Genomic DNA, 23,896 nt, shown 5'->3' with positions numbered 1-23,896 from the left:
GCCGTAAGCTTTTGGATATCTGGAGAACACTTCATCCAAATTTAAGAACCTTCACCTATCATCAAGCGGGACTACGTATGAGGTCAAGAATAGATTTTTTCCTCATAAGTGATAAATACATGAACCAGACTCGGTCTCCAATTGCAACTATCCTTGACGGATACATGAGTGATCACAAAATGTGTACTATAAAAATACACGTCGGTGAGATTTCCTTAGGTAAATCGTATTGGAAGTTTAACAATACGCTGCTGCTGGACGATAGCTTTGTTGCGAAGGCGAAGGAAAAGATTGCAGAAATTTTGATAGATAATGACACTGAAGGCACATCCAGATATCTCCTTTTGCAAACGTTGCTATGCGTGCTAAGAGGCTGGATTATAAAAATGTCAAGCCAAAAGAAAAGGGAGCAGGAGAAGCGACTTCGTCAACTGGATGAAGACATTAACCGGCTATCAGCCAGCGAGTCTATGGCTGACGTTTCACGATTACGAGAGTTAAAAATGGAAAGAGACACATATATTAACAATGTCACACGAGGAAACATGTTAAGATGTCGTGCCAACTGGCGCCAATACGGTGAAAAGGGGACGAAATACTTCCACGGCCTGGTAAAGCGCAACAGTTATCGAACCGTGTTTGAGTCCATGGAGCTTTGTCATACTAGCCCGGGCAACAAAACCGCAGACAGCAGACATATGCTACATGAGTGTGTGCGCTACTTTGAGCAGTTATATTCTCACAGAGACAGCAACGGTTTGATGAATGATGTACTCTCAGTGCTGACGCCACTAAATAGTCATGATGCAGAACAGTGCGAAATAGAAATCACCGAAATTGAGCTGGCCAAAGCTTTGGCAAGCATGAAAACGTCGACCAGTCCCGGGCCAGACGGTTTCACTGTACCATTTTTCAAATGTTTCTGGAACGAGCTGAAAGATCTCATAGCAAGCGCTGTCAATGAAATTTATACCAATGGACACATGCCGGGCGCGATGAAAAATGAAATCCGTCACTGGCAAACAACGGATAACATAGGTACTGGTATTTTACCATGCGTGTTGACACAAGATTGAATTGATGGAAAATTCAAAGTCATAAAGCATTCCCTTAGAGGATCACGATTACTTTTACCTAAACCACTATCAATCGTGCCTCGTTGGAACGTTTTCATTCCAAGTATTCCGTGCTTTAACTCTAACACCACTGCTCTTAGTTAATTTCAGAATCACTCACTACCTCTGTTTCTTCCAACGCGTTCCACTGGTTTCTGCTATAACATAAACGCCCGCAAGCCTTCAGGTAAGCACAACTCAGCGTCAGCACGCTCGTCCCATTACCCTAACCATTAGTGCGGTGGTACGTATACATACGTAATGGGGTGGGCGCAATTTACGCACGCGCGCGGCGCCCATCAGTAGCGGCGGACGTCCATTGTTTGATGGAATGTGGGCGCCCGCGGCGGCGGCGGCGGCGGCCAAGTAGTTCACTAATCTGCCGCTAGATGGTGTGCGGTGTGCTGTGTGAGTCGGCGAGGATGGACCGGATGAAGGGAGGAGGTTTGAGGTGTGTGAGAAAGAGCACGGAGAGGATTTATAAAATGTTATCACCTCATCATGGTGGAAGTGACAGAAACTTTACGGGAAATCAGATTCTCCATTGCAAAGGGACACATAGACAATCCGTAACCCACAAACCCAGCCTTGATCCGTTATAATCTTTTCACAGAAATTAATAATGATACCGGGTGTGTCGTAACTCCACGTACGCGCAATAAAAAGCGTAATATTACAACTTAAGATGGCGCCATCTATCTTTTTCGATCTGCGATGTGTAATGCATATCTGATGTCAGGCCACATCACGATATATGACGTTATGATGGCACGCAGTGACGTCAGATGACGTAATCACACGGAAATGGGCCGGACACTTTACCAGAAAATCGGACATACCGGACACGGCTCGGCTATGTCTCACGGATTAGGAGGAATTTAGAATAAGTAGTAATATCCCCCGTCCGGGGGTGCCGATGACGAAGGTGGTGGTGGTAAAGGCGGCAACACGGCGGCAATGTCACAAAAATCGTGGCAAAAGCGACACTGAGAAGGTAATTTTAGGATTAGATAGGAGGATCTAGACGTGTTAATATTTCCCATGGGCTGGTCGTTTCCTGTCAAGGAAACACTTTATCTTGAACGAAAAAGCGGAGTAACAAATGCTTGTGTAACTAATGAACTATTCCCATGCTACCTTTTAATTTCAAGCTGCGTCTATATATGACTCTTAGCCGATCAGCCCGTATATTCCTCATTACAATGAGAGCCATATATGCCAAAATCGCAAAGCCACGAATAACAGCTCAGCCAGTAGGCCGCTTTGCCACCCAGTAAGGAAACCAGTCCCAGTTGCATATGCGATAAGTTCAGAAACATGGGATGTGCTGTATAAATTACTTGATGTAAGTCACGCGTGGACAAATGGCACAACGACCACGCCAAGAGGGTATCTGCTAAGATCAAGAGCTCTGCGAAATATGCACAATGAATCATGCATTGTTTATGCATAGGTACAGAACATCATATTTATGAACAACTTCTTATTGCTTTTGCTATGCCATCTGACAATCATAGCTGCTACTCAGCAGCCTAATTAAAACAACGAGTTATTCATCGCATTCTTTTCACTCAAACAAATACTGTACGACCACAACCATCCCCATTCATTCAACTTTCCCCACCACTCTCCTCCCCCTTTTCACACCTCGTTCCCATCACAAAAAGACACGCACAGACTTCCACCTGTCGGCTCAGTCGACACATCATCAATATAATTGACAGCCGCCACGTGCCACCGTTCACACATAGCCCCCGCTCAGTGGACCCCAACCGCCACCTGATCACTCCTCGTAACAATAATCGTCGGTTAATGCGGCAAACGGCCGTCAAATTATCCATATCCACAGTGTGTAAGCTTCAAAACGGCCGCGGCGGCGAATCAAACGCGCCGACAAGGCGGCCGGGCGCGCGCGCGCGCGAGCGAGCGGCCGGCGCCCCTGGTGGCGCGCGTGCTCCGGTCTACCCGCTAGAGCGGCGGCGGCGGGGCGCCCAGTCAGCTGGCGGCGCGGCGGCAGAGCGAGCCGGGGCGCCGCACACTGGTCGGAAACGCTCCAGCGAGAGGCCAGCGGCCTTTCCGCAAAAGTTTTTTGCTTGTTATTCCACAACTAGTGAAGCAAACTTCATAAAACTTTGCATACCTTCTCTGTCATATGTAAGCTATCATTTGGATGTCAAGCACTAAATATATGACGTGAATCTGTTAAGTGATGACGTCATAATTAAGTATAGTACAGGATCTAGCACCACTTTAAGTCAACAAGGGAAATTGGGAGCTGCTATTCGGGCACCGGGAATGGTTTCATGCACTCCTTGCAAGGTCCAGTGCTTGACTTTAGCATTGTTGACTTTGCGTGACGTCATTTATGACGTCACTAAGACCATATAAGTTTTTCGTCAATAACTCCTGATCAGATGGAGCTAGAGAGTCGGGAAAGCCACCATTGGACTCAGGAAGACCTGCCGAATCGAATGATATGCAATATGACCTCCTTCAACCATTTTCGTGACCTGAGGGGCTCCGACCTGACCTTGACCCGAGGTTAACACCTTAAGTTGACTTCACCCGAACACCAAGTATAGCATTCAGCGCGCCTGAGCTAGACAAACACGATGATGCCAAAATCGCGGCAGTGCGACCATTTTTGGCAAAGTAATTAACCTAAAACCGAGCCCGTGCCTTGTGGCACTTACCTGACCTAAGAGGTCACTGGCTGACCTAAGACCTTAAAATCGGGTAGTACCTAATTTTTGCGTCTTATAACGGCACACAAGGTTGTTTTTTCCGCGAGGCTCTAGCTCAAATAGAGGCGAAACGGCGAGGGAGTTGTACCAACCCTCCCCGGTCAATATACATAGAAAACCAATCGGTCCGGCCAGGGTTAAATACCTACCGGAATTGTGATCTAATGTAAAAAGATGGCCCAAGGTAAGCCGACGTCAGCGACAGGTGTCCTATATTTGCAGCGTCTTATATTCACGAAGGTTTCAATTTCCACTTTCTTCAGCCGAGTGATGGTTGTCAATAGCAAGGCTCTCTAAATGCAAGCCGTAATCGCCACGCAATATGTGGAAGGCTTTTGATGTCAATACATACATAAATGCATACATAAAACGCGCTTTTCACAAAATTCATAAACTCAAGAGCATCTGTTTTTAATGACCAGTCAACTACGCATGGATGCGTGCAGGCCACACAGGTCAGCGTAAGCCGGGCGCGGCGGCCGAGCCGAAACTGGGGCGGGGCGGGCGGTAGTTGGGTAGGAAGAGCGGCTCCTGCAAATTTTGCGCAAATATGCGCAGTTAGCTTTTATGTTGCCCTGGTGTAAATTTAAATCCTACTTCATCTCACAAAAAATCAGAGTGGAACTAGATGGGACTACCTGTTGTTTCCTTACCTAAACTTTGCAGTTATATTCCAGAATCACTGTAGGAGAGCCTTCATAAAAAGCTATAGTACATCTTAGTTAGGGAAAGAGTATACCAAAAATTTTGCACTGACCAGTCGGCAACTTCATAACGAACATTTTGATGCATAATATGTGGGATTTCAATTTGGTGTCTATCAGCAATAAGACTCTGAATATCCGGCTCAAGAAACCTCTTGCTCCGCGTCAGTTTCCGAGTTCTGGGATACCCCATCTTCGGGGGCTGATTACAGCTATTTTTGGTCACCCGGATTAGTTTTTTTGACCTAAGTATAATAATTTGATCAATTTCAAATCGATCTATATAAAAAATAATCCGAAACTCCGGAATCGCCCGTGGCCTCTCGTGAGGGCGTTTCCGACCAGTGTGCGCCGCCGTGTGGACGGTCGCGCCACCGCAGCCACCGGGCGCCGGCCGGCCCGATCCGCCGCTGGAATGTCCGGCTCTGGCTGGGCTCCGCGCGGAGCCAGAGCCGCGCTGCCGAGCCGCGGTAGCGCCGGAGGCGGTGGACGATGGCCGGACGGCGCCGACCGCGCCTCGGGTTAACAAGGTGAAAATTAACGAAATAAACAAATTACCGTGCTATTACCCTGCAGTGGGAGTGCCCGGGGACGGGTGCGGACGCTCCGTCGACCAGCGCGACCATAAACGAGTGGGTAGCGCGCATTCCACGAGTAATGAACCGATAAATAACGCTCCGCAAATTTACCAGCCACGTCTTCTACCTCTTTGCAAGAACCCAAAAGTGGATCATCGAGGACGAGTCAGTATCACCACACAAATGAGGCTAAAAAGAAGAAAAACACCCAAGAACATCTGTGAGCTCGGTCTGTGTCATCGCGGGGTCTGGTAGCACGCGGTCGGGCGTCTCGTGAAGCGCGCGCTTGGGCGGGGCGTGGGCGCGCCGCGCGGCACGCTCGTTTGAACGGCGGCGCCAGCCGTTGACGCCTCGGGCGAGAGCACGGCGCACGCGGCCGCCTGGTCACGTGGGCGTGGACACCGCCCAGATGAGGAGACACCGAGACCAGCCTGAAAACTGCGTGGGAGGCGCGCCCCAGCGGCGCCCGAGCCATTAACGCACGTGCGTTCCGATCGCGAAGATCAGCGCCCATCGCGTCGCGCAGCGCAGCGAACGGGATAATGCGTCTGGGTCGTCGGAGGGTCACATCTACCGCCAAAGCGGATCTGGATAACCATCGCCTCACCCAGGGAAGCTTTGGAGCTATTTGAAAACATATTTTCTGTTGTCAAAAATCCCCGCCCGTAAACAAATAATATAATACCGCGGGAACGGTAGGCTCCGTAATGGTAATTGCGTTAGAGATTAATGGAGCAATCAGCATCCCCATTTTCCGGCCGCCAATTCCGCGCGCCACTTGTTCAAACCCAACCACAGAAAAGCCAGTCATTTGCAAACGACTTGCATGAGTCACCGCAAGCCATCAGCGCGGCCATGAGAACAGGTGGTTACTAGCACCCCCCCCCCTCAAACCACCCAGCCTGTTCGTCCGCGCGCTCACACACCGTAAAATATGCACTTTCAGCGTTGGGGCTCGACCACACAATCAATCCCGCGTGGTTAGCGCCGTTGGACGCGCTGCAATCTGCCGTGATTTGTGAGAGAATGACCACCCACCGTCCGGCGCGGCGGCGGCGAGCAGCGGCGCACTGCGCACCAATCGCCACGTGTAATGGCCCATTACGGCCACTTATGATGCCATTACGGCCATTAGAGTTGTTGCGGAAATGGCCGGACAGCGCGCGGCGTTTGGCACGATTTATCGGATTGGGCTGCTCGCGCGCTTTTGGCGGATTCCCGCGCTTTTTATCGGAGCTTCTTCATAAAAATGAGATGCTACCGATTGTCATGCCAATTAGCCTCGCGTTAGCTTCGTGTTATGATTCTGATAAGTGACAATGAAAAGCGACAGCCATAATAATGTTTCCGCAGTGGGTGAGTTATGTCGGATTTGTGGGTACCCGGTGTTCCCACTTTGGCGGGAAGCATAGAGCATTTGTGGTCCTGTTTGAGGTTTCGGTAGCTATTTCTGCGATAATTTCGGTGGTAATTCAGTTCACAGTTAGGTCACACTACTGTGGTTGCAAGAAGTTATCATGCTAAACCATAAGTTTGCAGATTGTTGAAGAATTATAAATCGTAGCTAGTGAATCCAACAAACCACGCTCCAGCCTTTGGCGGCGCATGACGAAGCCAAGTTTGGGTTTGCCGCAAGCATCTACTGAACGTGACGTGCTGCTCCTCGGCGCTTTCTGTGTGCAGAAATGTTCGGCAGACGCAGTGACACGCTACGAATTTCCAATGAGCCCACCATACACCGTATGGTTAGCATAGAGTCTGGCACTTCCGAACTGTTCATTCTTTGGTGCTTCGTCGGTCAGCAATCGACGCTCAATGTGGGTTGGTAACTGGTGCCTGTTATAGATATTGGGTTCTTCCCTCTGCGACAGGATCTTTTCCCTCCCCCTTTGGCGCCTCCACCGCCTCAGGCGTGGCGAAAGGGGCGCGCTCAACTAACAGGTCAGCCTCATAACGAGCGACTCCAAAAACGACAAACATCGGTATCGGCAAATGGCCAGCGACGGCGGCGGCGGCGGCGGCGGCGGCGGCGGCGGCGGTACGTCCGTTTTTTCCTCGTCACCATGTAAATCGAGGTCGATAATTACAAGGTGCCCACCCATTGAGGGGTTACCCATATAATTAACGCTGGACCTGTGCCATTTCGGCGCGTCCGATGACGACCGAGATGGAAAAATAGTCGCTCGCGCCAGCGCCACCGTGTCGCGCTCCGTCGTTTCGCGACAGCATGAAATATGTTCCAGCTCCCGACAGCCGAAATCGAACTGACGGTGGTTGTTATGGCAACCGACGCGCACACCAGATATGTTTGGTTCGTGCCGATAGTGAAGAATCACAGCGTTTCTTGGAGCGCGCGGAATCGTGGTTTGTTTAGCGCGCGCCGCTATTTTTTTTAGCGTCCATCACCAGCATTTGATTTTTGGGATGTCTCCGACAGGAAATGGAGTCACAAGATAGCACACCGGTGCAAAAATTGAGCCAAAACTGACAGAGCGAGGCGCGGCATGGATTGTAGCACAGACAGGATTAACCACCAGCCTGCATGCAATCCGATAGGTGGTAGAAAAATGAGTCATTCTAGAGAACGGCATTGCATCAACACAGGAATCTGGCAAGGGACAATCCAAGTCATCGTGCTCTACATCGTGTAGAAGTAAATGTAGTGTAGGTGATGCACATAGGTTGTTTGACGAGAAGTGAAAGTCATTACCGCAGTACAAACCCATTAATGTGAGCAGCTGAGTATTTTGGGCTTACATTAATTGCTTAAATGTTTCATGGGACTCGACTTAGAGACCCAAACTGACACGAACAACCAAACCGGATCTCCAAGCTTTATGAACACCTGGGAGGTCACATTTACAGACACCGTTCGTAAGGATTTTCTTCAAATGTCAAGCGTCGTTCAGTACCGAAAAGTGACAGTGAAACCGGTTAGCGTTGTCTGTATGTTATAATACGGCATAATAAACCGTTACTGTACCTCTAACCTCTCTCAGCGGCTGGGAGGTGGGGGAGGGGTTGTCAAAGTGGGGGAGGGTCGAGTCGGAACAGATCCGGGCTAAATGGAAGGAACGGGGAAGAGACAAGATCGGAGGAGAGATAAGGAGGAAAGGTACCCGTCTGGACTTCGCAAAAGTTGAAATTTAGAACCCTGTACTCAGGCAATCAATTACCGAGTTTTAAGAATGATTTAAACAGCACGTTGATACAAAAAACACACATGGAACTCAAAAATCGAGCACACAGTCGCGCATTGATACACACCACCGCAGCGCCGACACCATAAACGCTAAATACCGGCGGCCAAATCGGCCAAACACTTGTAACAAAACTAATGTGACTGGGCGGAAAATCCAACAAAGGCGGCATCTGACCATTTAACTACCGGTCGGAGCTCTGGTCAAACGGCCCGCACCGTGTAACCTCGGTGGCCCTGAGGTGTCGAGAAAACCTGTCAGCCACCGCCAAACGGCCCCTATTTAGGCGAGGACGCGCACCGCGATACGGCCGAAATTCCAGCGTCGCGTTCAAAATTCGACGCATTCAGAACGGTTGCCGGTGGCCGGTAGAAATGTGGGATTTCTGATCGGGAATGAATAAATTAAATCGGGAATGGTTTGGTGGTAAATACGAGAAATGAGAAGGGGAGAAACGTAAGGACGTAACTTCACGTGGATGGCTTTTGCATATTTACTGGTGATAGTAGGTCCTTATTGCATAAATACCAAGGAAAAAGTGATCAATATATAGGTCATAAGGCAGTGCGATTCATAACATAAACCAAAACCCCATGAGCCTCTATCTACAGTTGATGTCTCGACATGCGATCGGATCTACCTGCCCACCCGCAAAACGTTTTGACACCACACCCCTCCAACTCGAACCCATACCCCATTTAATACCCCTCCCTGTTCTCGCTCGGCCCGAGGTCAGAGGTCACGCTGCTCCGGCCGGCGGGGTCACAGGGGTCAAGGTGATGTGGCCGGCCGGACGCCCGCGCCCGCCGCCGGCGCCGGCCGGTGCGTCTGGGGTCACGCTACCCGCCCAGGTCACACGGGTCAAACGAGTGTAAACGCCGCGGTATTCGCGAGAGGTGGTTATTGGCGAGCATGTTACCGGTGGAAATAGGAATTATTGTTACTCGATTTGACGGGATTAAATGTGATGATAGAATAAGACGAGATCTAAAAATCAGGAGGCAAAGGTGCATTGTAACCATGGCAAGTAAATTTTCGCATGACAACTTAGCAAGGATCACACATTGAGCATTGCGACTGTCATTTAGGATCAAATATAATAATAACGAGATTTACATTTGTTTGCGGCGCTCTGTAGGACGGCAAAGCCGCCACTTTTTGGACAAAGCGTGCCCCCACGTCCGTGGAATGCAAGGGGCACGTCGGAGTACTGCTCCAGCACGTTCCAAGGCACGCTAAAACGGTGGGACACGCCCCACACGCCATAAGGAGCAACGGCAAGCCCGACAGGATTCGTGGCAGGTCGCTGTCACCGCTGCAACGTGCAATAACTTGCAAATAACAAGGAGCACGATGTTGAAAATTGAAAATAAATGCCAAAATGAACAATCTTCCAAAATTTGACTGGCATTATCTACCAACCCAATATTTTGGCATGTAAATAAAAACCCCCAACCAGCCTCCCAAAATCCATCCCTAACCCCGCCTCTGCTCCCAGCCTGCCTCCCCGGGCGACCTCCTGAATGCGCCTCTGCTCGGACGCGTGAGCCGCAGTGGCACAAACCGATAAAAGTCCACCGAGAGCGGCCCAGGACGGCGTCACCGCCCGGCCAGCCGCGGCCTTGGCGCCCTGTGCACGAGTCGCGCGCTTTTTCTTCTTCGGTGGCGCGCCCCGGGCGCGCGCAAAAACGCTCTCGCGCGTTCGACGCGCATTCACACACGCTGCCAACTTCCGGAGTGTGACTGCCGTGTGAGACGTGCGACCCGGTCTTGGCAGGTGATCGGACTGATCGTGGCATACATTATGCATGGCGCCTCGCGGAGACTCTGGGACTGACCAGCGGATGCGAGTTACTGAGAGTTGGTGTGAGTCATCAAACTTCCCCGGCGGATGTTGCGCTGAAGTTTTGTTTCAATAGAACATACAAAGAGTTGGACAAGTAAATTATTCACGCATGTCACCAAAACTGTCGCCCATTCGACAAATATCACCATAAGAAACGTTCCAACGCTAAAGACATCAACAAACCAACCCATCACTCATCAGGTGTCCCCTCAGTTTCAAACACTCAGTGAGAAAAACCTCCTTCAGGGGGCCGGAACCGCCTATCATTAACACCCCTTCACCCCTCCCCTTCCCTGTTGGGCGACTGCCAGCAAGTCTGACCTCTGTGACCCCGCGGGCAGACGCCGACTACTCGACGTTGACCCCATGACCTGAGCAGTCCCGCGCATGAAAATAAATAAATGTCCACCGGCCACGACTGTTTGTGTGCGGGAGGGGTGGGGGGGGGGGGAGCGGGGGAGCGGGGGGGGGGGGGTCTGACCAGTGTCACTGTATGATAGGGTCACGTGACAAGTCAAAGGCGGCTAGAGCACGATGATCGACATTCGATAGATCACGTGACTTCTTGCAATGCTTCCATATGTTTGGTGGTAATAACAGGCGTTGACTGCGCAGACCCCTCCACTCAAACGCCAAGTAAATACAAACACGTTTATCGATCAAAATCACATCCGTAAGTGCCCCTTCTGGCCGAGAAAAGGCCTAAGGATGTGTATCAAATCTCCCAATCAATCATCCATATATCACCATATTTTCGTGGTAAGGTCCTGCGGCAGTCGCCAGCGCGCGATAATGGCCACTTTTCTCCGCCTAATTAATGCGTCTCAACCTAGTTTAGAGCGATGGATGACGTCATTTGATGGGCGGGACCACGCCGCCGGCAGAACGGAAGGTAAACAATCATTGAGAAGCCTCTACCGGGGTGACGGTAAACTCCACACTACTACTCCGCCTAATCTTTGCAGATATTTGTACTTGACTACACCAAACTGTAAGTGAGGCTCGTCTATCCGCTATTTTGTATCCTTGAAAATCACGACTGATTTTTCAGCACTATAGCTTGGTTAGTAGCTCATATGGACCCTACCTTCTCCCCTCCCCGTTGTCTGCCCCCTCCCCATCACCCCCCCCCCTCCCCGCGATGTCCCTCGGTCACCTGTTTATTGGTTCAGTCGACATCCGACGGGCTAATGGTGTCGGTGGTCGCACGCACACCCCTCCCCCTCCCCGCTCACGGTCCCGGAGGGGGAGGGGGTGTCACATAGGACCCAGAGCTAGCTCAGAGGCGGGGTCAGAGACCTCAAAGGGAGTCGATGTAATGACGGTTCAAATGTCTGTTGTGGGCTTTGAGGTAAGGAAATCTGAGCAATGCATTGTTTTCTATCGCAAAAAAAAAAACTGTGAGAGAAGAGATTCAAGCGGCATTCAGACTCTATAATTTCATCGCTAATTATGAGCAAATTTCAAGTACTTTGGTGGCATTTATAAATATTGCTCATAAATATGCTACAAAATACTTATCGCTTACTAAAAGCTATAAAAATGATGATTTTCTTTTCCACAAGAAACGCATTATTTCTGCAAGAGCAGTATTGCCTGAAGCGTTCGGAGGTCTGCTGATTTGTACAACGGCACAAATCAGCAGACCTCCGTTCTCTGATCCCATCATTATCCCATATAATGCAGTATCCAGTGACGTAGATCACACTCGAACGCTTCCTTCAAACACCGGTACCCGATAATCCCAATTTAACGCATCACACGCCGTTACAGTCCGGAAAAATAACGACCTCCTTACGGGAAAACACGCACTTGTCCGTGGCAATCTGACAGGGCCGAGAGATAGTGTGATGATTAATAGCACGACCATGAACGAGCCTATGGATGACTAGGTTTTCATCGTTATCTTTAGTCAGGCAGAGCTGACTAACATTTTTTGCACATGGATGGGAATAAGAGCATCTTTTCTCAGATCCAGGCCGTTTTGCGTGATAATGGAATTGTATCTACGCAGAGCCATGTTCTCACGACGCCCAGATGAAACTTGAAATGAAATTATAGCTCAGGCGCTAACTTCTTCGCACCATATAAAATCACCAAAGTTATGGGAAAAAAGCTGATGACAACGTCATTCAATATATCTAGCTTAATGAAGCCGTAACAATTCGGCGTACCAACTACCAATATCCCGTGAATATCACTGAACAATAATATTTTCACGCTTTTAATCACCCATGCGAAGCAAACGAGCCGCACCTTCACCCAATCCCACACCCTTTGTTGGCAGTGCGGGTGCTTCTGAACGCCTTTCGCCTAGCAACGCCCTGAGGGCACGCCTCAGGCGGGGAGGGTGGAGCGCACAAACAGCTGACTCTCCCCTTACAGGGTCGTCATAATAGAAAGGTGCTACGATCGCGTCGACAACGCGGGGCGGGGGGATGGAAGCTTGAATCAATCGAAAAGAGTGATTTGAAAGTGTCAGGGACTGATGTTTTACAGCCGATGGGATGCCAACTTCATGAAAGATATAGTTAGCATGTAAAAGAGCGAAAAGTTGTTGTCTTCGGTTAAGTTCATATAAAATACTGTTCAAATCAAGCATGTTTATAGTCAAGCTCATTCATTCATTCATTCATTCATTCATTCATTCCTTTATTTGCTTGTGTGTTCGGTTGTCCGTTCGCTCGTTTGCCCATATCCAATACCACTCACTACTTCCCTAGGCCCACAACTAAACAAGGATGGCATTATATCGCGTTGTTAGTAGCCACATGTCAAGAGGAAAGATAATTCGGCAAACAAGCCCTGCTCTGTAGACCAGTAACATAAACATTAAGCGACCCCGATTTCATGGTATCTGGAGTTAAATACCAGCAGAGATGAGAGATATTGATGGTTTACGACTAAAAAATTTTACGGAAAATAACGCAGAACTCTCTCAATAAATACGATACACTACACTGAAGACTCCCAGCAATAACGCTGAGCAATATTTTTAAGCAATTTAATAAATTTCGTCATCTGCTTTACCTATCATTTGTCGTCTTTCAATTATTCATTACACAGGCATGATATCAACAAACAATGAAATTCCGAAACGTTATTTTCCAACACCATTTCTTCCTATCACCACTTTCGTCACACCATTTCTTCCCGGTCCCCTTCTTCACCCCCTCCCAGACTAGTCTTCCATTCTTTACTACAGCGACCCTACACTTATGCCTCCCTCACCCTTCCAACCTTCCTAACGCGTCAAAAAGCGGGCCAAACAAGCATTTCGCTGGTCATTCACCTGTGCAACATCCTTCACACCTATTCTTCGACCCCTTCTTCAGCCGTCAGCGTGCTTCACCATCGTTTCACAGCATCTTCGCGGTAGCTTTCGAAGTGCCCTCCATCCCCCCCCCCCCACACACACACCATGCTGACCTGACCTGGTTTTCTGCTCACCATCCCTGCATCAGCAGCATTTGCATCACTGACAACCGTACTCACCTGCAAAAGAACAAGAGAGATACGGTTAGAGACGGCCGAGCGAGAAAATACAAGCGAGAAAGGACAAGCAAGAGCGAGGGGATTCAATACGGGTAGTGGTACGACATGATGTCCAATTGAATAATGTCACTCGGGGAAAGCGAGCGAAAAAAAAAAATGGTATGAAAGCAAATTCGGAATTGTGTAATCGAGACGATGCTCGGATACTGTTGATGTTGACAGATATGCGTAATGGATAACTAAAAAAAAACAACATATTTATGCCAATGAAAATCAACACAACGTAAGCTCACACGACTAAAGCCATGTGTTTTTTTTTCTTTATTTTCCCGGCGACAGTTTTGCCACCAATGATGCTTGCTCCACCGGAGTTTGCCCCACCCAACACCATATCTCACTACATATAATAAGCCTCAGTCGGTAACTTTATCTATAAATATTTGCCTTCCGATGCGCACTTGACGTCTACTGTCGAGACATATCTGGCGCCAGGGCGACACTATGCGACGCTTTGCGACAGATCCCTGGCGCGAGTCCGCTGGACAAGTGCATCTCGAGGTCAGCAACCAGAGGTCAGTCACATGTCTTTGCGAACAGACGCTCAAGGGTCTCCGAAGAAAGGGTGGAGCGTTTGAGAATGAGACATCGGTCGAATTTCATTATTTCCCTTGTTGAAAGTTCCACGTTCTCCCATTGTCTTGTTTAGCATCTGGGTCTGATAATTCGTGCAGGAGATGCAGGGGTGGTCCTGAAGAGGGCGGAGGGTGGGGGAAGGGGTGCGGAAGCTGTTGGCTTCCTCTAAATGCCCTCAGGCAGGTCGCATCAAAGCACGGCATCATCTGCATCTCCTGCCACGACGCAGGCCGCGGTGGCGGCTGTGCGTTTTTCGGCCGGTCTGGATCATGACGACGCATTTCTGCCTTAATTACGGCCCTTCTGAGCCTTGCCGACAAAGTCCGTAAGGTCGAATCGTCGCCCCATCTGACGGCATACTGGTCCTTATTGACCGACACCATAATGCAGGATGAAAACAATGGTGGCTCCACTTGGGAGGCGGAATTGGAATGACTTCATCTCTGCTGCGAGGGCAGAATGGTGCGAGAGGCGTGCCGGAAGCGACGCATCAATGTTGCAACGGTAGTGCCACACTCGTTGCAGCAATGCAGCAATAATAGAACGCTGCAATATTGCAATTACGCATAAAACAGCCTGTCTAGTGGATGTTAGCGTTCAGCAAAGCTGGTAACAATAGCAAAGCAACAATAACTTTGTCCAATTTAAAGCTAGTTTTATTCTATCAAAACTAGCAGGGTGTAGAAGCCAGAACGTGCAAGCATTGAAGCAATATTTGACAAAAAAGTTCTTAACCAAACATATTTTTACAGACTGGAATGTGGTACAAAACAATGTAATACCACTAACCTAACTCGCCAAATAAATTTCAGACTGCGTTCTCCTTTATAACACACATAGGTATTATCATCCAGCTTGGTAACCATGGTAGCCGTTACGCTTACAACAATAAATCCTGATCATGCACGTACGTCAAAGTGGGCCATAATTAACTGACAATGCCACACTGCAGCATTTATCGGCTTAATCGCGGGATAAAATGGTTGACAGCGCAGCAATAAATGCAGCGGTGGACTAAAAAGTTGACAATCAGCTTACAAAGCTGTCCATTAAATATATCGCCCATTGTGCCAGAAAAACAATAGATTTAAACTAATTAATGGTTATGAAAGCACGCTCAAGTAAACATATTTGCCACAAAATATAACGATGTTTAACAAAATATAACGATGTTTAAATGACCGTCTAAAGGAAAGAAACTCCACTGGCTAGACTGCCCATTAGTGATGAAAATGTCCGAGAACCATTAGACCACTTCCACTGCTCAACATTTATGACCGGTTTGATTGAAATAAACGACCAAATAAACTACTTTCATGGACAATATTATGCCTATCACTGCTGTAATCTATATCTGTTTATGTCCTACTTAACATGATAATAGTGTGAATGATCAGCAATTGTACTCAAATATGTCCGGCGGAAGTCATTTGAATGAAACTGACAAGGCACAAACCACCCGATTCTACATGCGGAAAACTGACAGCATTAAAGTTTTACTTGACACCAGTCGGCCTTTTTGGGCGACATCAAAGCAAACAAAATCATGCAGGAAACAGAGGTCCGCAGTCAAATTTCACATCCGACACCTGTCGACAAAATAAGCGAACATGCCGACACAAAAATGATACATAAAGAGCACCTTAAACTGGCTGATAAGGTGTCACAATATACCAAACCTGCAATGATTATCCAAACATGGTAATATCATGACCATCTGTTGTGATGTTCACTGTAAGTAACAGCCCCAATATATGATGGATGACAACCCATTAGCTACATTCCGATGTCTAAACAAGCAGCCCGGTGTCCCCGCGCCTTCCGTGTGTGGGTAGGTGGGGCGGGGTGTCAGCGGTGTCAGAGGTGTCACAGGTGTCACGCGCCGGTCGAGGGGCGGCCACCGAGGGTGTCACGACACCTACAATTATCCAGCCGCCCCCACCGCCGCCGCACGACAGGCAGATTTGAGCGCTGGGCCCGAGCCATATAACTGTAGCCCATAGCCATAGCCAAAGCCACAACCATAGTCATAGCCGGTTCCATAGCGTTTGGGAGAGAAAAGTAGCGACAGGAGTCATGGAAGGTATCTGAAACTCATCAATGAGCTATACCAATTTCAGAAAGTGGCTATTCAAAACTTCTTATACAGGGCAGGCTGAACAATTTTTAACATTTAAACAAAACCATAAAGTTTAGGTCACGAACCAACCGATGGCTATACAAAATAACCCCACTGCTTAAACAACTGACTGACCGTTCCTGTTTAGAATGTTCGAATACATTCCATACGTGTTTTAACGAGAGTTCGTAATCATTTCCGTGTAAATGCCCATGCGTTACTCAAAGCTAATGAAATAATTTCAATTTAATCGGTCATTAATTGGTGTGCGGTGTTCGGTCACCGTTATACGCATCTGCTAAAGTGAAATTCCATGTCATACCGCAAAAGCTGATGATGACATGCAATTCTACCAGAAACCAACAGGTGGCTTTTGAACTAACCTTGGACAGCAACATTTTGAGCACATTACTTCAATACATCAACCGAGAATGAAGGTGTATTTTTGGCGGAGTCTGTTGCAGCAGCACGAATATCCAGAAATTGCAAGGTGCTCGTGCATCGCGATATGATATTTGATGACGCACAATCACATGTGAAAAAGGTTTTCCAGAACGCACTTACCTACCGCAGTGCCTGTCGGGGACACAAGTATAACATAAGCCGCCCATTTGAGTGGAAACGTAGAATACGATGCGTATACGTGGAAATAAAATGTCGTGTAAAAATGTCCAACAACGTTCCACGGTAGTTCTGATGATTTGGGGGTTTAGGGCGCCCGGAATGTGGTAGGCATCGGCGCCCGTAATACGGTAGTTCGGAGCGGTAGTTCAATTCATTTCACGCGACCACCACCCGTCCCCGCTATGACTATGGTGATCTCATGTGGATTTGATACACAAACCCCACCTTCCCCGCACATCTCATCAACCTCCCCCCCCCCCCTCGAGAGCTCCCCCACCCCATTATCATCGACCCCGCCTCCCCCCCTCGGACGTGCCGCTGTGACCGTACACCTCTCATCACGGGGCAGGTGTGTGAATATTCATCAAATTAGAGCCACCCTCGGCGGTCGGCTCCACAGTCCCCGGCTCGGAGGGTATGGTTACTCGCCTCGGGGAGTGAGGTGATATCCAAGGGGAGAACTGTGGCGGGGACTGGTTGTAGGGGGGGGGGGGGGCAGAGGTGGTGGGGATGATCAATAGAGCAGGTAAATACGAAAAAGAGAAGCGTAAGCGAAGGGGAGACAATACCGGTGACGTGACAATGGATAACTGTGCATTTTCTTTGGATTTCACTGGCATCCTCTCTGGAGCTGATTGGATCCTCTTTGGATCTCATTTGTTCTTTGGATCAATTTCTTTGGATCTCGGCGGCAAGTGCTACATTCGTAAGCGTTTCAAGTCCGTTGACAGAGGTTACTGCCAGAGAAGGAAGTTAGCTCACAAGCACAACATTGCGACAGCACTAACTAAGTCGAAACTGAAACCCTGCATTATCCCGACGGCAGCAGCAGCGGTAGCGGTCACGGGAGCAGCAGCGACACCCGACACACGCTCCCACCCCCCCCCCCCTCCCTCTCTCTCTCTCTCTCTCTCTCTCTCTCTCTCTCCCTCCTCCACCCCTCCCCCTACACCGCCACCGGGCGCGGGTGTCGAGTGTGATTATCATCACATCAGGCGGAAATCAGGTAACCAGTGCGCTGCCACATGGATACCACATCGCAGCACCCGAATGACAGGTGACAGTGGCACTGCAGGGACTATGACAGTACTCTGGTGACACCTCGTTTGACACATGGCTGAGCGTCTTGGGCGACACTCGCGTTGACACCTCATATGACACCTTTGACACCTTCCCTGACACGCCCGTTGACACCTCGGCCGACAATCTCGATGACACATTGAGTGACACTACCGTTGACACCATCGTTGACACCTTGACACCTCAGCCACGCCGGTGTTACCTCCACATTGTATTCGCTGCTCGCACTGGTTCTGTGTCATATCAGGTGAGGAAATCGCAGAGCTCAGGTGCTGGCTGGAGTGACGTGGCCCTCCCCATCGCGAACGAATCAACGGGACCAGAAGGAAAATACGTCTGTCTTGTGAACATACAAATAAGTTAGAGAGAAAAACAGCCGGTAAAAGTTAGGAGAGACAATATCAATTAGGGGAGGTCCTGGCAAATTTTAAGACCGGTACTTCAGTACCCGTTTCAACTTGCATAAAAAGAAAAGAAATATTGTACATCAACAGAAGAAGAACGGGAAACAGTTCGTCACCCAATGATAGCGAGGCACACGATTTATTTGCATACTTCAATTGATCGCTTCATCAGCAAACATTTCATTCCCTAGCATCGTGTGTGGGCAAAGAATGGGCGCCTGTATCACGCGTGCCTGAACATGGCACATGCCACGAACTGAGCGACAGCGCCATACCTGCCCGGACCCGGAACGCACCGGTGGCGTTCCGGACATTGTCCGGACACGCGCGGAGACGCTCCGGGTCGCTCCGGACAGCGTCAATGGCACGCCGAGCCAAGGTTCTTGCGTCGAGCGACGAAATTCCAGCGCGGCTCTACGGATTGGAAGCGAGGTCCCCGGCGGCCGGGACCGAGGTTCAGGGAAGGGAAGATTTGTCAGACTTAGACGTGAGCCGCAGGTGGCCATGGCTTGGGAGGAGATGTATCGTCTATGTCAGTCGTAAGCGGTAACAGCATGTGCCGGATACGAAAGCTGCATGGTTTGATCGCTTCAATGTTGGTTTCCTGTGTTGCTGCTTCATATGTGACGTCTCACTTACTTCTGGATAGCAAAGCCTTGCAACTGTAGCTCACATCTAGGATATTTGTCTTAGCCCCTCATATATCACGCATGTCTCTGCGTCCGGAAAATCAATTTACGAAAGCTCTTGTCCAGGTTCATCGTCTCCGAATATCGATAAGATTCATTCACGATCGCCCCACTTCCGCCCATAACCGCCGTCAGAACGCCAATAACCGTGTCCGATCACTAATCACATGTTCTCATACACACCTACCAGACTGAACAAATCTACCCGCCGCTACGAAACCGTCGTCAAAGCTTCCAACAGGGCCGCAAGTCACGCTCTCTTTCAAATTTATACGATCGCCTCCAGCGCGTCAGTTTTGAATCTCGGCGTCGTTATCCCGCGGCCGTTTGCCAGCAAACGCCACCGAACGAACGCCAAAGAACGCCACTCAACGCCCAAAAACGCCATCGAACGCCAAACAACGCCTCTAAGCGCGTTAAAGACCCAATCACAGGTGCGCCACAAAATATCAACGGACACTTTTGAACACCACATAACGCCCCAAAACGTCACATAACGCCTCGTAACGCCTGTAAACGCCACCGAACGCCTCTAAACACCACCTGGAGCAGCCGAAATCAGGCTCACAGTCGGGCGCCGACCGTTTTGAATGTGAAAAATTAGCCGATGATGGATGTGTCGGTGGCGGCGGCGGTGGCGCGGATCAGCCAATTATGACGCGTTAATGACTGCCGACGATACGGATCAGGCACAGGGATATAGACGGTGAGTAATGATGTGAGCACGGAGGTGAGCGAACGGCCGGGGAGAGCAAAGAGAGAAGAGGAGAGAAGAGCAGGGACGAGGGCTTTAGTGAGGAATTTTTTAAAAAGATGTCTGGGAGAGCTAGAAGGAAGAACATTGAGACCTAGAAGCGGAGGGAATGTTTTTTTTTTCTGCACCTTCGGCGTGCGTAGACAGCAACAGAAGGATTTGGTTGAAATCATTGATCCACAGACGTCACTTGAATTCATGTTCAAAAGCCAGTTGATGGAAACTAGACGCGGACCACCACGAATGTGCAAAGATTCAAAACAGCGAGTCATCAGTCAAAAACCCATCCAGTTACAGCATACGGGTTTTCGCGGTAAGGAGCTCAACTTATCATTACGTAACGGTTTCAGTCAAGGACACGTCCTAACGTGATATACAGGCATGAAGGATATTTATACGCGCCCCGATAGTAATCTATATCGGCTCAATGCCATGTTCGGCGACAGCGAGCCCGTAAATATGAAATTCGTGGTTCAAGTCGGTATAATATTTCGTGAATTATCAGCAACTACGAAATTTTTGTTGTGTTCCTCTTTTACGTGAGGGGTACCTGAAGTCGTGATTTATAAAAGCGGATCATGAAATGTGATTTCATAAATTGGGATTGCAACAATTTTGATGGTGGAAGTAACCCATGGCGAAATTCCCTACGGAGACCAAAAACAATGGGGAATATTTGTTTCTGGTCCCTAAAAAGCTGTTTCTGGCACCTAATTGCTGATCAGCCCCAAAATGCTTATTTGACCCTAATATCTGAATCTGGCACCTAATTGCTTCCACACAGCCTAAAGTTGCCAGATCGTCTAGTTGAACTCCGTATTTGCTGTTTGCTGATTCAGCACCAAAACCAAAACATCTAGCACCTATTTTATTCCACGTTTGCCTACCTAATTCACGTAATCTTCCTGATTTTATGTATCCTAACAACATGAACGTTGCATTCGGTGATGTCAAGTGCCATTTTCGCCAGTGGAGATAATGATTAATGCCATTTCTAGCCAAAAGAGAATCACTAGCCAGCTATGGTGCAGCGTAGCAAGACGCTCCTATACCAGCCCGCTATGTAGAGACTAAGAGACTTATTGCACCCTCAGCCATTTTAACGTGAAAAGTTTGGATCCGTCACTTCCAGCCAGGCTCTCAGGTCATAAACTGGAGTAAAGCAAAATGTCAACTCTGAACAGACATGCCACGCAACCGGCCCTCTTTTCAATATTATTAGCTTTCTGCAATCATCGTCTGACTCAATCTCGATCAAAGGCAGCATCCGGTTTCTACAGGGGCGTTTGACTCACCGGCCACACAATAACCAAAAACAAAATCAAAGCTTCATGCACACATAGGGGAGAGCGGGGAGAGTTGTATCATGTCCAAGTTGTATCAGGGCGAATTGTGCCAAACTTATCCAATAGATGGCGCTCGTGACACGACCAGCCGACGACGTTTTCCGGGCGCAATCTTTCCCTCTTCTGTCGTGTAGCTGGGTGAACGCGTCTCGAGGTGAGAGCCGATTTTATGTTTTTTAAATGTCATTCTAAAAAAATAAGTTGCAAGAAAATGTGTGTTTTGGGCATTTAGATGTGCACGAATTTGAAAGAGCTCCGTAGCGGTGGTGAGGGTAGGTTCTAAGGCTGCGTGAGTTAAAATGGATTTCTCCAGCTGTCCGCTGTTTTTGAGCACGAGGATGTTTTTTCCAAGATGGCGGCGAGGTACATGTTGTATCAGAGCCGGGTGGGGTATAGTAACATGTATGTATGTATGTATGTATGGGTATGTTGCTTTTGATCGCGAAAGCTAAGCCCTGGCTCGCGTTTGTAGATAGCTAGTCAATACTCGTTCCATTTCGGCACAATGTGTTGGCTTCTTTGCTCTTAACGGGTCACTTTTGCGTCTAGTCTGTTGATGTTTCGTTCGTTTGACGTTTCGATGTTTCGTTCGGATTGCATTGACCTAAGTTTGGTCTAATAAAAGTGAAGCCTTTGAGCATATACTTTGTATTAACCCCATTTAATGTTGTTGTTATGTTCAAAGCCAGTAGCAAGCACACAGCCTGAAACGTGACATAGTGATACAAATTACCCCATCATGTGATACAACTCACCCAAGCCATGGGGCAAGTTGTATCAAAAACATTGTTCTATTCGGCAGACCGTAGAAGAAAAACTGGTAGAGGTAGCGGAAAAGTTACTTTGCACAAAAAAGCAGAAGAATCAAGGAAGGAGATAGTATGGAAATAATGAGTTTATCACGGATAGTTGCGAGGTTATGGGTCTCGGAGTAAAAACTGATACAACCCACCCCACTCTCCCCTATGCCATACGTAAGAAACGGATGAAAAAGGCAAAACCACGGCACAACTCTGCGCGGCAAACAACGGACAATGTCCCACGCAAGATCCCGCGTTTCTTCAGCGGCCTTGAACGGAATGAAAACATTACATTTCTTTTTTGGAGCTATTTGATGACGTCAAAAAATACAATACCCGTTTTAATGGTCAAAATCGAGACAATTACTCACAAAGATGTTTCCCTTTAAGCATTACAAATAAATACTTTTAAATATTTAAATGACATTGTTTTTTCAAACAAATTAATATTATTTGCTTACTTAAACGTCATATACAATGCTGAGATCACTACGGGGCTGTCTTAAGAGTGTAGCTGCACTGGCAACCTTTAGGCTAGACTCCAGGGGTCATTATACCAGAACAACATGATTCTATGTTGTTTTAAAGTCATTTTTTCCCAGGAAATTAGTTATGTATAGTCACTTTTCGGATTATAGTGACCAAGGGTGAGCAACATCATCCGAAATATATGGACTTGTGAGTTATATATTATTATCCCAGAGAATAATCCGAAAAGTGACTATACATAACATGATTCTACCAGCCAGTAAGTCATTTTTCTACTAGATTGGTGCTACGCTCAGCATTTAGGTGCCAGATTCAGAAAAAAGAGTAAGGCGTACCGATGAATAGGTGCCAGAAACAGCTAATTAAGGTCATTTTCCATGATTGGTGCTGGTATCCACCAAATAGGTGCTGAGGACCAATTTTGGGGCGAGTCAGCTTTTAGGTGCCAGAAATAGCTTTTCTGGGACGCAATTAAATGGCGTCCAAAAACAATGGACAATGGTATCAAATGATTCCCCACATCAGCGTTTTTCGTCGTCCCTTTCCATCGTATAATTACCTTCCGCAAAAAAGCGGTACTGTCGAACCTCAACGTTCATTCCATAACCGATGATTGTCCCCAAATTACCCCGCTCAGTAACAGTGTAACAGCCCACTCTCATGGTAATAGCGGCAGCTACTGAACATGAGCCAGTCAAGCATGGGTAAAAAACCTCGTCTCCCCAAACCCTTGGAGACGATTGAATTCTCGTCACCCTTTTTCGTGCACCTGGTCGGGCGAGCAATTTACCAGAAACGTGAGCAAGGCGAGATTACGGGACTAATTTATTAGGACCCAAACACAGGGGATGGGCCGTTCTTTTTCGTCAGCCCGACGCCCCAAGCCACTGGGCAGTCACCGAGCCACGTCGTTTTTACCACGTCAAAAAACGCGATCGGCCATCAATTACTTTAACGGTGAATCGGCGCGGTGGCCCGGTTACGTGCGTCATTAACACCCGCGGGCGTCACAGTCTGTGTCCCAACACGGAGGGACGGACGCCCCTCGTGGGTCGGCGATTCGACCCGGCCGTCCCAGAGCGCGGTCTCGGTCATTGTGTGACCCGGCCACGTCAAAGGCAAGCCCCTGACTGAACCATTCAGGAGGCGCCGCCAAGCTGACGCCATCGACGCCAAGTCGCGCGACAAAATCCCGACGGAGATGAATTGGGGTGGCGCAAGAATCGCACCTTGTGGCACACCGCGCCAGGCAACAGGGCCGCGGTATAGGAGCGGA

At 48.5% G+C, this 23,896-nt stretch overlaps 1 protein-coding gene across 1 annotated transcript in view; it reads right to left on the bottom strand.

Moving 5' to 3' along the window:
• Positions 1-23,896, bottom strand: part of LOC122369855 (protein pangolin, isoforms A/H/I/S-like) — a gene marked incomplete at its 3' end in the record, with an annotated part of 119,346 nt that overhangs the window by 23,492 nt on the left and 71,958 nt on the right. Inside the window, exon 4 of the mRNA XM_043344929.1 lies at positions 13,617-13,682. Within this exon, the coding sequence (XP_043200864.1) occupies positions 13,617-13,682 (66 nt within the window). The remainder of the gene's footprint in view (positions 1-13,616; positions 13,683-23,896) is intronic.

This window comes from Amphibalanus amphitrite, unplaced genomic scaffold, assembly GCF_019059575.1.
Source record: "Amphibalanus amphitrite isolate SeventyFive unplaced genomic scaffold, NRLGWU_Aamphi_draft 001079F_arrow, whole genome shotgun sequence".
NCBI classification, from domain to species: Eukaryota; Metazoa; Arthropoda; class Thecostraca; order Balanomorpha; family Balanidae; genus Amphibalanus; species Amphibalanus amphitrite.
The sequence above is the reverse complement of the archived record's forward strand: the minus strand, read 5'-3'. Positions and strand labels throughout refer to the sequence as shown.